The sequence below is a fragment of the Nylanderia fulva genome, unplaced genomic scaffold (assembly GCF_048542155.1).
Source record: "Nylanderia fulva isolate GAGA-0341 unplaced genomic scaffold, ASM4854215v1 Scaffold101, whole genome shotgun sequence".
Classification (NCBI taxonomy): Eukaryota; Metazoa; Arthropoda; class Insecta; order Hymenoptera; family Formicidae; genus Nylanderia; species Nylanderia fulva.
In genome coordinates, this window is record NW_028189204.1 from 212632 (window position 1) to 227095 (window position 14464).

At 34.8% G+C, this 14464-nt stretch overlaps 1 protein-coding gene across 3 annotated transcripts in view; it reads right to left on the bottom strand.

The window, feature by feature from the left end:
- LOC114935573 (fatty acid synthase-like) overlaps nucleotides 1-14464 on the bottom strand; it is a 127520-nt gene that overhangs the window by 69361 nt on the left and 43695 nt on the right. The window contains exons 3-7 of one of the 3 annotated variants that reach the window (XM_085483898.1): nucleotides 8200-8389; nucleotides 7001-7260; nucleotides 6172-6412; nucleotides 1087-1505; nucleotides 631-918 (exon numbers count right to left, since the gene is read on the bottom strand). In XM_085483898.1, coding sequence (XP_085340024.1) covers nucleotides 631-918; nucleotides 1087-1505; nucleotides 6172-6412; nucleotides 7001-7260; nucleotides 8200-8368 — 1377 coding nt within the window. In that variant the 5' untranslated portion in view covers nucleotides 8369-8389. The remainder of the gene's footprint in view (nucleotides 1-630; nucleotides 919-1086; nucleotides 1506-6171; nucleotides 6413-7000; nucleotides 7261-8199; nucleotides 8390-14464) is intronic. The other 2 variants (XM_085483905.1, XM_085483901.1) reach the window with 2 other exon arrangements.

Below are 14464 nucleotides of genomic sequence, written 5' to 3' on the forward strand. Positions count from 1 at the left end.
CTGCCTAACCTTCTCGCATCACCCACTTATGCGTTATGGAGGAGTCCCGATACTACAATATTCTATATAAGTACAAGGTACTTCGCCCGGAACAAATTGTTTGATTTTAAAAAATTCGTTGCGGGCGTAGTATTGCAGATAAATTTTTAATATCATAGTTCATTGGATTCATTTTTTTGAGACTTATCGATTGAGGTTACTCTTGTAGAGGATTTCTATTTAAAAATAACTCTCCTCCTTTGCAAAATCCAAAGTAAAAGAATATAGTTCCATCATACTAGAAATAATCTTTTAATTCTAGAAATTAATGTAGAAATTAACTTTCTATATTATTTAAAAAAAAAAAACTGGAAAATTGTGATTTCAGTGAAACTAAAAGTAATACCATTGAAGAGACTTTTTGAAATTTTTGTTTAATTTTGATAATTTTTGAAATATCGGCATGCACAAATTAAATTGAACACTCTGCATATTATGTATACATATACACTTTCAGTTATACTGCCTTTTTCACAAAGGATTAATTTTGTAAGTAAATTAAAATGACAATACATACATAATAATAATATACGAAATAAAAATAAAACTATTATAAATTATTTATCTGTAAAATTAATTGTAAATACTTACGTCATTTAATATAATTTTAACTGCTTCTTCGGTACGTCCAGATATAGCTACAAGCCTAGGTAAATGATTATCTGTTTTACTGATTTTAGTTTTCGGATTTGATTTTAGTAATATATGGCAATTAGCACCACCAAATCCGAAAGAATTAACCCCGACATAACCACCATCCCATTTTGTCGGTTCAGTTACTATTTTTACTCTTCCTTCAATAATAGCAGTCATATTTTTTCGTGGACATTTAAAATGTATATTAGGGGCAATTATACCAGTTTCCATGGCTATTAAAACCTTTAAGAGATAAATATATTTTTTATGGCAATAATATCTTTAATAATAATAATAATATGTAACTAAAAACGACTGACAAATAAAAAATACTGCACAAATTTATACATATGTAGTATTACATTATATAGTTGTAGCTTTATTTATTAGCTTTATTTATTGTGAACTCACTTTTGCAATTTGACAGTGACCGCTAACAGGTTCGGGGTGTCCAATATTTGATTTCACTGAACCCATTAACAGAGGAAAGTTTCGTTTGGTGCATAAAGTTTCATCAATAGCTTGAAGTTCTATTGGATCGCCGACTAAAGTACCAGTTGCATGAGCCTCCATATAAGATAACTTAAGAGGCGAGATACCACATTCTTCGTAAAATTCTTTCAATAACATTTTTTGTTTGTCATATGATGGAAAAGTAATACCTTCTTTTTTAAAACCATCGCAGTTGGTTTTACCATAAATATAGGTTGCATAGATTCTCCTTGCATCTCTTGCTTTTTGTAGATACAATACTACAGCTGCATCACTACGCATGTAACCAGTTCCTTTCTCGTCGTAAGGTTTACAATAACCATCAGCAGATAGAACTCCTAAAATAATATCAGTAGTTTATTTATCCTATATAAAAGAAATCAATATAAAAGATATAATTTTCTTTCTTATTTTTAAAATGTTGTAATTAATATACCAATAAAATAAACAAAATAATTAGAATTTTAAAAAATAAATAGACAAATTAATCAAAAACAAAACTACTCGATTTAGAGAAATGTAAAATATATAAACGTAAATAAACAAACATTGATTAAATGCTATACAAACATTGATTATATATAATATTATATATAAACATTGATTAAATAGATTGTTCCATATGGAATGTCCGATGTCCGATGAATGTTTTGCAATGTAAACTTTTTAAAACTTTCTTTGTTATACTTCCTCTTTTTATACTTGTACATGTTTTATATATCATTTTAAAACTCAAAAGGAAGAGGGCCAATAAGCCCAATTTTTGGGCTAAAACGTCGCACATTTTTGATGGCATATTTGTATAGTTGAGGTCGAAAGCTTTCCAAAACATCCTATGAAAAACTTTTTACGTTGGGGAAAGTGAAAGTTATAAGTCCTCAAAGTTAAAGAAACACATATGCATGAAGTAAGCTGTCTTAATTTTGTGTGTATGTGTGTGTCTGTGTATGACAGATTGAAAATATATACATGTATTTGTTATTTTATCTTCCTCTTTTTAAATACGGGCTTGGAACCGTCAATGGCAGAATTACTTTTTTTGGTTTTTTAAAATAATTTTTAATTTTTTTGTTTTTTGTATATAACATCGGTCTTATTGGCCTTCCTTTCTTTTTTATATCTGATTTTATTTTATCTAATTGATTTTGAATGTATTTTCTTCAACATTCTTTTCAATATGAATAAACGTAATTTTTGTGTTTTTCTTTTGTATGAGTAGAAAAGTGGCCGTAATGTTGCAGCAGCCGCTTGAAACATTTATTTCAAAGTATTTTTTTCATCATACTTTTTAATATGAATAAATGTGATTCGTGTACTTTCTTGTATGAGTAGAAAAGTGACTCTAATGTTTAGAAGCCGCTCGAAATATTAATTTGGCGGCAACTCTGTCGACAAACGCAATAGTATAAAAAATTAAAATTTGGAAATAAAAGCCTTATAAATGATAATTGTGGATCTGAGACTATTGTTCATGATTTGATAAGAGAGAAGATAATCTTCAGAGAACGGGCGTATTTTTTCGTAAATTTTTGTAATTTAAAGTAAGAATTTTTATATCTTTATTATAATGTTGTATTATGAAAAATAAGTAACCCTTATAGAGCCAAAATATTGGCTTCCCGTTCTATAAAGGTTAAAAGTTGAAGTGGATCCAAATTTTATATTGGTGCGTTTATTAAAAGTTTTTACACCGAATGCAGTATTAATGTTTCGACCGGCGCGCGCGCGCGCGTGCGTGTGTGTGTGTGTGTGTGTGCGTGTGCCGGTGCTACTGCAACATTATGGCCATTTTTTTATTCATACAATAAAGCAGGCGAAAATCACGTTTATTCATACTGAAAAGGATGGTGAAAAATATACATTTGAAATCAATTAAATCGAAGAATAAAATCAGATATAAAAAGACAAATTTCGAGCTTTAACATGATATACAAAACATGTACAAATATAAAGATTTTAAGAACTAAATAGAAAATGTAAACATTAACCGATAACTAAACTAAAAATTATAATTGTTTATATCAAAATAAAAATTCAAACATGTATAATCAAGCCAACTGACGAGCATTAAAATTATTGAAAATAATCTATAATTTTTATTAATTTAAAAGATCACGTAAAAAGAAAGAAATAATTAACCACATAGTCAAAATTATTTAATTGATCTTAAGAACAAACTTATAATTAAAAGGTATCTCAAAGTACCTTATCCTAGGATTTGAGATAAGATGGTATGGAACAATTAAGTGAGAGGTGTTAAAAATTACATTATTATTTCATTTATTATAATGGGATCTCAGATAATTCCACGCTTTTCACCGATGGAATCAGAAGAGAATTCTTTTCTACACATATTGTTTTCCCTAAGTTTTGAAAGCGGTGAAAGGATTTATAGATGGGAATTAAAGATGTAATAGAATGATGATTGTCATAGTTTATCTATATGGTTAATCGACTACACATTGTTATGGTTCTTAATGATTTTATTCGCATTGTATTAGATACTCACGAATTAATTTTAATTTTAATTTAATTATTTTATTACACTGAAGAAGGCTGTGTACAGCCAAAACATTTGTGATTCTTCTCTAATTTTATTATATTTTATATGTTAATTTTATTAATAAATATGTCAAATATATTGTATTTTAACATATATAAGACGGGCAATAAGAGCCAAATCGCGGATGACAGTGCGTTATCCTAAACGAAACTAAATTTTTTCGTTAGAATTAAATACCTTGTGCACAAGGCACCAAATTTTACTTGGACACGGCCAAGATATAAAATTGGAATAATCTCTACAAGAGATTTTTAATTCCATGTATCCCCTATTCCCCCTAAAGAAATAAATGCGAGAGAAAAATATAGATCCGAAAGTCGCAGAATCGGGAATCGAACCCGAGACCTTTCGCTTGCCGGGCGACTGCTCTTCAGTTGGAAGAGCAGTCGCCCGGCAAGCGAAAGGTCTCGGGTTCGATTCCCGATTCTGCGACTTTCGGATCTATATTTTTCTCTCGCATTTATTTCTTTAGGGGGAATAGGGGATACATGGAATTAAAAATCTCTTGTAGAGATTATTCCAATTTTATATCTTGGCCGTGTCCAAGTAAAATTTGGTGCCTTGTGCACAAGGTATTTAATTCTAACGAAAAAATTTAGTTTCGTTTAGGATAACGCACTGTCATCCGCGATTTGGCTCTTATTGCCTGTCTTATATATGTTAAATTTATATTTATATTACAGAGCCTAGTTAAAACTCTTATTGTATTTTAATTATAAATTTGTTCTTAAGATCAATTAAATAATTTTGACTATATGGTTAATTATTTCTTTTTTTATGTGATTTTTTAAATTAATAAAAATTAGATTATTTTCAATAATTTTAATACTCGTTAGTTGGCCTGGTTATACATGTTTGAATTTTTAGAAAAATTTGTATTGACAAGAACACTTAAAATGTTTACATTGCAAAATTGGACATTTCATATAAAACAATGTAATATTAAAAAAATTTTTTCAAATAAATAGACAATAATATTTTAATAAATTTGATAAAAGACTGTTAAGAGCAGTAAATATAAAAATTCAAATTATGTTGGACAGAAAGTCATATATAAAAAAAAAATATTCTTTAATATAATGTTTACTAATAAATTACAATAAAAGGTGACAAAAAAGAATTAAAACATAAGTACTCTTTAAATATAAATATAAAGTGAACGTTTTGGTCAATATTTTGACCATTATCAACGCTGATTAAATTCTGAATTTAACAAATAATAAACGGTGTCATAACGGTAATATATGAATCAAGTATAGTAAAAAACGTCATAAAGTATGTAACGCATTAAAATACAATAATGATTAACAATTATTATCGTAAGAGAAAAAGAGAACATCATGTAAAAATGCAGAAAAGCGATATTCCTCCAACATAGTAATAATGTGATGGGTAAAAATCTTAGATTGTGTTTCTACTCCGGTTATTAGACCCGATAGATACATAATGAAATAATATTTTATTTCTCGCGGACGCGTGGTATGAGAAACATTGGCGCGTGATATACTGACAAGGGAACATTTTCAAGTATAAATAATCGATCTTGATGAAATTTTGGCAGATATGTGGAGGGGTCAAAACTAAGTTTGACGTAAATTTAAAGTATAAGACAGGCAATAAGAGCCGATCGCGGAAGACAGTGCGTTATCCCAACGAAACTAAATTTTTTCGTTAGAATTAAATATCTGTGCACAAGGCACCGAATTTTACTTGGTCACTGCCAAGATTTTAAAATATGAAATAATCTCATCTTTGAGATTTAATTTCAATAATTCTTTAACCCTCCTACGGAAATAAATAAATGCAAGAGAAAAATATAGATCCGAAAGTTGCTGAATCGGGAATCGAACCCGAAACCTTTCGCTTGCCGGGCGACTGCTCTTCCAACTGAGCTATTCAGATCCTTTCGATTCTATACTTTTCTCTGATATATATAATAATGTTGATAAACAAACGCCTTTAAGCCAGCGTGTATAAATTAAGAGTTTAACAAGGCTCTGTCATATAAATATAAATTTAAAGTATAAGACAGCCAATAAAAAGAGCCGATCGTGGAAGACAGTGCGTTATCCCAACAAAACTAAATTTTTTTTTTTTTTATACTTTAAATTTATATTTATATGACAGAGCCTTGTTAAACTCTTAAGTTTGACGTTTTTTTGCCTAAACTGTCTTTCTTGGCCGCTAGAGGGCGCTGAACTTGTAATGAGTATTAATCAATACGCGTTAAATGCTTCCTAAAAAAACTAAAAGTGTGTATGTATGTATGTGTGCACATGCAAACGCACGCACACACTCACTCACTCACACGCGCACTCACTCACTCACTCACTTACTCACTCGCGCACTCACTCACGCACGCACACGCACACATACATACACACTTTTAGTTTTTTATACCATTTCACAATGCTTTGAACATAAAATTATGTTTTACATACCCAGACGAAAAAACTGAAGAGTTATAAAAGGATGGAGGCACATATTAACACTAGCGACAATCGCCGCTTCGCAAACGCCAGCTCGAATCATCTTATAAGCCTCCACCATAGCGAAATGACTCGAGCTGCATGCAGTATCGATGTTATATGAGGGTCCAGTAACGCCAAGCCAATAAGAAATTTGATTTGCTACCAAGGCTTTACTATTTCCAAGAATGGGTAATCCAGCAAATTGATCCATCTAATTGATATGAAAAATATATGAATATATTTTCCATATATTTAACAATATCTTTATCTAAATATTTTAGAAAACGGGTTAATAAGAGCAAGGCGCAAAAAGTAGGTGCAACAAACTTGTTAAATTTTTTTCTAATTTAAGCGTTTCAATCTTTATTTTAGAACATCTTTAGCAAATCAATTAGCAAAAAGGTTTCCGAGTCAATATTGACAGTACATCGCTGAAGTCAAGACGTTCATTCCTTGTTGTTTATCTCGTCTTCAATCGCTTTGAGGATTTACTAGGGATATAAGACAGCAATATAAATCAGAATGCGGAAACATTTAGTTAATTAATCTGCTGAAGAAAAGAAGAACTAAAACATTCAAAATAAATACAAAATAATTTAAAAATCAAATTAATTGCGCTTAATTTCTGCGCCTGGATTTAATTAGCTCGTTTCTTAGCTCTATCTGAATTTTTATTTATATAGCAGAGCCTTTTTATTTTATCTTTTTATACATATAAATACGTTTATATAATTTTAAAAGTTCTTTTATCGATTTTTGTTATTTAAATAAATGAATAATCAAGACAGGAATCACATACGTGAGACTTATCGTATATTAAATCTTGAAATGTATCACAAAAACCCATTGCTGTGATAACGCTTGTGTTTGTTCCTCGTAATTCTACAGGATTTACACCCGCATCAATGATTGCTTCGTAAGTATGCTCGAGTAATATTCTGATTCCAGGATCAAATACATGAACTTCTGAAGCTGGTAAATCAAAGAATCCTGCATCAAACTTGTGTATATTGTTTATTTTTCCTATTCGAGGAGGTATTTGATAAATATCTGTCAGAACTTAAAATAATATTATGTTGTTAAACTATGTATAATAGTTGTTAAACTATGTATAATAATTGCATATGTATACAACATATACAAGGTATTTTAGAAATACTTCAACAACTTCGGAAATGAGTTTTCCACATAAAAACAGGAAGAAAATAACAATGTTAATCATATAATAATGTTTGGAAATGCCTGATTTTTTATAAGTTATGCGCAAATCGAAAGATTACGTATCATACTTGGATTTTGAGGTACAATTCAACAACTTGTTGATTTCATTCAATGCATATTATCAGTAAGATTTTAATTCTGACCTGAATTTATTAAATTTTTATCTGTTATCGGAAACACTTAAAAACTCTAGTTTATGCAATTAAAATCGCAAATGAAGAGATGCTTTATCAACGTAGGAGGAGTTCCCTTAACGCCGGACGGCACCTAATACCGGACATATATCATGTCTATGTAAGTAAAAACGCGATCAAATGGTTATATCGGTGATAGGGATCACTATTTCCTCCACTGCCCTATCACTGATATAACCGTTTGATCGCGTTTTTACTTACATAGACATGATATATGTCCGGTATTAGGTGCTGTCCGGCGTTAAGGGAACTCCCCCTATCGTATGCCTGCGAAATTATACGCAACAGTCATGGGATCTTTGAAAAAGTGCGATAAACCATGATTTAACATGTTTATGCGTGCATTGAATCGGACGGTGGAAATTTGTTTTTTGTTTGAATACAATCTTCTGATTATATATATATATAACTCATAAACCAGGCATTCCCGGATATATATTTATATGACATTTTTTCTTGCTTTTATGTGAAGAACTCATCCCCAAAATTTGTTTAAGTATTTCTAAAACACCTTCTATTTACAATAAGTATCTTCCTATTAAAAACCAACATATTCTTAATTTTAAAAAAGAAATATTATTACAATTAGTCCAGCGTTGATGATCGTTTGAACCAAGATCCATCTTATTAAAAATATTTTCCTGAAATTCTTTTACATTGTTACAGTTAGGAAATCGCCCGGCAATACCAGAGATAACGATTTCTTCTTCAACATCGACGCTGACATATGGATTGAATCGCTTATTATCCATTTTTTACAAATTCTAATAATTCTGGAAAAAACATCAAAGTTATATTTTGTAGACAATAAGAATGCATGAGAGATGTGCGTGATAACCGTAGACAATAAAGATGATAAACATGAGAGACGTGCGTGATTTGGCGATGCGTGGATCGATTGCGCGGAGAGTGATTTCCTTGCGCGACAGCTCGATACAGTCAGTCGCTTGGGATTAGCCGAAATAATAATACCTGTATATAATCGCGAGTCTCTACCTGTTTTGTATACTATAGACCATTCCGCCTTAAAGCCTTTTGCACCTGATACTGAATTATATTATTTCACGTGGCCTTCTTGACATGCCGTTCGTGATCAAGGAAGTTATTAATTCAAATATAATAATCTCCCACAAATTTAGAAGTGGGATTCGGAATATTCGGATCGCGGTGTCAAATCGAATTTAAGATCACATTCTTGGAGTGATTTTACAGTGACTTCGACTGCGAGACTCGCATTGAAAAGGGGAAAATTTTTTTACGAACCGCGAAATTGTTTGACGGCAGTCGGCTTTATAATCCCGCGACTCGATTGTTAATTAACACGCGAATTGTTAACGGCCGAATTTGAACGTTATTTTGCTTGGTGCCGTTGTGACATTGACTTGTTGACGAGTGATATTGTGTACTTCCCGTTGTTGTTATATCGGGTGAGCGGTGACTTTGCTGCGTGACTCGAGATTTAGCAGTGAAGTATTGTTGCTGTGAGAATGGAGCGGGTACCTCAAGACAAATTGAACGAGTTGACCGTCGTGAATTTGAAGGATATCGCGCGGCAGATCGGAGTGTCTACGAGTGGCACAAAGGTCGAATTGGTGGCGCGAATATTGGCTAGCGGTGAAGACGAGTGACAAGGTGCATATGAGCACCTCATGAGCGGTGAGGCGCGAGGCTCGTCAGCGGGCACGAGTACGGATGTGTCAGAGCAGCAGTCGAGTTCTGGTGGTGGAGTACCGTTGCCGCCAGATTGGAGAGAGAGAGAGAGAGAAAGAGAGAGAGAGAGAGAGAGAGAGAGAGATTGAGATGTTGAGACACGAGAAAGCTCTTTTGGAGCGAGAACTGAGTCTTGTCCGTCGGGAGGCAAGGATGACGACGAACATTGAGGGCAATGATAGCGACTATGGTATTGATTCCAGAGTCAACATCCGAATCATTAGCGATTTATTAAGTGAGTTTCGTGGCGATTGCGACAGTTTCGAAACCTGGAAGAAACAAGTTGAACTTTTGCGTGAGAAGTATCGATTAGATGAGAATTCGACCAGGATACTGATCAATTTGAGATTGAAAAACAAGGCTTTAACTTGGTTTCACTCAAAACCAGAGCATCTACAGTTGAACGCGGCAGACTTGCTGTCGGAGATGTCTCGCATGTTCAATAATCGCCCCAGTACGCAAGCATTGAAGCGTGATTTTGAGAAGCGAAAATGGCGGAGCAGTGAAACCTTTGCGGAATACTATCATGAAAAGGTGGTTCTTGCTAACAGAGCATCCGTCGGTGAGCAGGAACTCGTTGACTGCTTAATCGACGGGGTGCAAGATACGCAAATGCGGAATCAGGCGCGGATGCATCGCTTCCGATCGGCGGCGGATGTATTGGATGTGTTCAAGGAGCTGTCGCTGGATGGCGGAGCCGGGGACGGCAGAGAGCAAGCTGTGAAGGGACAGCGACCAGCGCCGAAGTCCGGAGGAAGAGGAACAGCTACGACGAAGAACGGTACTATCCGTTGCTATAATTGTGAAGCGACTGGACATTTCTTCAGAGACTGCAAAGAGGAACAGAAGCGGGTGAAGGGCTCGTGCTTCGGATGCGGCAGTCTGGAGCATCGCGTGAAGGAGTGTCCGAAGTCGCGGCCGAGAGTGGAGAATACGACGAGCGTGGTCCAGGCGATCTCACCGAGCATTCCGTACTTGGTAACCCTCGCATATCAGGTCGCGGACGCGTCCGGTAGTAAATGTAAATATTCGTTGATGGCGATGATTGATTCAGGGTCCCCCATTAGCTTAATTAAAGGTGATTCTGTACCGACTCATGTTCGTGTACCGTTTGTCAAACAACAATCTTTTTTTGACATTAACGGAACTAAATTGGAAATATTGGGGACTTTCGAGGATGTTGTCGAAGTCAGCGATATTGAATTGAAAATAAGTTTTTTTGTTGTGCCGAATACAGCAATAACATGTGCTGCCTTGCTCGGTCAAGACTTTACATCGTCACCGTCAATAGAAATAACCTTGGGGGAGAAATTTAGTGTTTCGAGGGCAAATTCACGAGCGGTGGATAGCTCGGATTTTTCGAGGCAAATTTTTCACATTTCGTATGTCGACCGTCCACTGTCTGTTGCCGAAACGATAAACATTAATCCGCAGGTCGATCTTAAAATAAAAAAACGAAAGAATTGTATAATAACAAAAAAATTGTTGACACAGGAGTCGCGAATCCTCAAAAAGAAATTGAAATGAGCATAAATTTGACGCATGATCGGCCTATTAGTTTTAGGCCGCGAAGAACTCTCGTTTGCCGATAAAGGGAAATTAGAACAAATAATAAATAAATTGTTGCAAGAAGAAATAATAAGACCGAGCAATTCGCCATACGCTTTTCCAATTGTACTCGTACGCAAGAAGGACGGTGAATCGCGATTGTGCATCGATTATCGCGAACTTAACAAGATAACAGTGAAGGATAATTTTCCGACACCCTTAATTGATGATCATTTGGACAGATTGCGCGGAAAATCCTATTTTTCTAGCCTCGATTTGAGAAATGGATTTCACCATGTTAAGATTGCCGACGAATCGATAAAATATACGTCTTTTGTGACCCCCTTGGGTCAATTAAAATTTTTAAAAATGCCTTTTGGGTTGACAAATGCTCCGCGTGTTTTTCAGCGGTATATTAACAGCATTTGTTGTGAGTTGATTCGAGAGAATAAAATATTGATATATCTTGACAATATATTAATTGCGACCGAGAACGTTAGCGAACATTTGGAGATTCTTTGTGAAATCTTTAATTTGGCTCGACGGCACGGGTTGCAATTTTGCTTGGATAAGTGTTCGTTTCTATATCGCGAGATTGTTTATCTTGGTTATTTGATTGACGAGAGCGGCATTCGACCCAGCGCTATGAATGTAGAATCTGTTGTCGATTTTCTGGTACCGCGCAAAAAAACTTCATCGTTTTGCAGGCCTTGCAAGTTATTTCCGTAGATTTATAAAAAATTTTTCGGTTATTGCGAAACCACTCTATGATTTAATAAAAAAAGATGTAACTTTTAAGTTTGGACCAGAAGAAAATTGTGTATTTGAGTTGATAAAAAATTTGTTGTCGTCACAGCCGATTCTTGCCATTTATTCGTCAAAATTGATAACAGAACTGCATTGCGACGCTAGTGCTGTCGGATTCGGTGCAATTTTGTTGCAGAGACAGAGCGACGGTACGATGAAACCTGTATCTTATTTTAGTCGCAGAACCACGGCGACTGAGGCACGATATCACAGCTTCGAGCTGAAATGTTTAGCAGTTGTGTACGCGATCAAAAGGTATCATATTTATTTGTCAGGAATTCCGTTTACTATTGTTACGGACTGTGATAGCTTCCGCCTCGCGCTGAGTAAGCAGACTGTTAACCCGCGTATTTCGAGATGGGCGATGTTCCTGCAGGGTTACGATTATAAGATTGAGCATCGCCCGGGCAAGCGAATGTCACATGTCGATGCATTGAGCCGATGTAACAGCATATTGGTTTTGGAAGCCAATACTTTTGAACAAACATTATCGATTCAACAAGACAAAGACAAGGAAATTTGTGAAACTTGAAATAAACTAGAGAACGGTGAAGATAAATTTTATGAATTAAGAGACGGTTTAGTTTACCGTAAAGTTAAGAATAAAAAATTGTTGTTTTATGTTCCGAAGTGTATGGAATTAAATGTAATCAGAACGTGTCATGACGATTTGGGTCATCTCGAGGTTGATAAAGTTGTCGATAACATAATGAAAGTCTATTGGTTTTCAAACTTAAGAGAAAAAGTGCGAGAATATATATCGAATTGCCTGAAATGTATTGAATTCTCCCCAATTTCCGGGGAAAAAGAAGGATATTTACACAGTATACCGAAAGGGAAATTGCCGTTTCAAACGTTACACGCCGATCATTACGGACCATTAGAAAGAACGGGGAAAGGCTACCGATATATTTTTTCATTGATAGATGGATTCACGAGATTTATAAAATTATATCCGTGTAAAACAACAAAGACTGAGGAGGTAGTTCGACACTTAACAGACTATTTCCGCGCATACAGTAAGCCTAGGCGCCTGATAAGTGATCGAGGAACGTGTTTTACGTCGCAGGCGTTCGGAAAATTTGTAAAGGAAGAATCTATTAGTCGCACTTTGATTGCTGTCGGTACCCCTCGCGCCAACGGACAAGTCGAACGATTTAACCGTGTCCTTACGCCAACATTAGCAAAATTGTGCGATACTCCGGAAAAATAGGATAGGGCACTAGAAAATGTCGAGTTTGCTCTAAACAACACACGCTGCCGAAGCATAGATGACACTCCTAGTCAATTGTTATTTGGAGTTGATCAGGTAGGAGTTGTAAGAGACGAAATTTGTGTTATGCTCGACCAATATTCTAATGAGGATAGAGATTTGAGGGCTATTCGAGATCGCGCGGCGAGCGTTACTGAAAAATGTCAGCGAGTGAACAAAATTCATTATAATAGCAAACGGAAGTGTACTACTATTTATAAAGTGGGGGATTATGTGGTAATCACCAATACCGATACAACGCCGGGAGTAAATAAGAAATTGATCCCGAAATTTAAAGGCCCATATGTTGTAAAAACCATATTAGACAATGATCGTTATATTGTATCTGATATTGAAGGTTTTCAGGTAACTCAAATGCCGTACACGGGAACTGTAAGCGCAGACTATATGAAAATGTACAGTAAGAGTTAGAGCGCAAGTCATATTATATTTCGTATTTAAGTAACATGCATGTGTACATTTAAATTTTGACGATTTAATTAACATTTAAATATTGACTTCATGATATATTTTATTTTGTGCATGGCCGAGACGGCCATATTGTCAGGCTGGCCGAACTGTAGACAATAAGAATGCATGAGAGATGTGCGTGATAACCGTAGACAATAAGGATGATAAACATGAGAGACGTGCGTGATTTAGCGATGCGTGGATCGATTGCGCGGAGAGTGATTTCCTTGCGCGACGGCTCGATACAGTCAGTTGCTTGGGATCAGCCGAAATAATAATACCTGTAAATAATCGCGAGTCTCTATCTGTTTTGTATACTATAGGCCATTCCGCATTAAAGCCTTTTGCACCTGATACTGAATTATATTATTTCACGTGGCCTTCCTGACATGCCGTTCGTGATCAAGGGAGTTATTAATTCAAATATAATAATCTCCCACAATTTCAGTGTTACATGTATAGAGCCACTCGAATCTGGTTCATTTGAGCGCAGTTGACGAAAAACAACATTCTAGTGATGGAACATTCACCGTACTCGCCGGATCTAGCACCGTGCAACTTTTTTCTCTTCCCGAAAGTCAAATCTGCACTCAAATGAACCAGATTCGAGTCCGTGGATGCAGTGAAAAAAAAAGCGACGCAACTCTTGAACAGCATAACACAAGAAGACTTGCAGCACTGCTTCCAAAAATGGAAAATTTACATGGAACGGTGTAGGGATCGGGAAGAGGACTACATTGAAGGGGACAACATTTCAATTGTCTGATTTTTTTTCAATAAAGGATTAGAGCATGAGTCCGGTTTCTTTATTGCCACACCTCGTATTTTGGATTCAATGAAATACCAAGAGACTTGAAAAAAAACATTTTCAGAAACACTCCAATATGGCAAAATAAAATAATAAATAGGTAATTATGATCTTATGTGGTAATAAATGTACAAAAGTACAAACTAAAAATTATACATGAACTCGGTACAAAATTAATATTTAGCGACTATAGAATTACTCTTTTACAAAGAAGAATAGAATAGCAACCTGAAAATTTAAAAATTCTGAAAC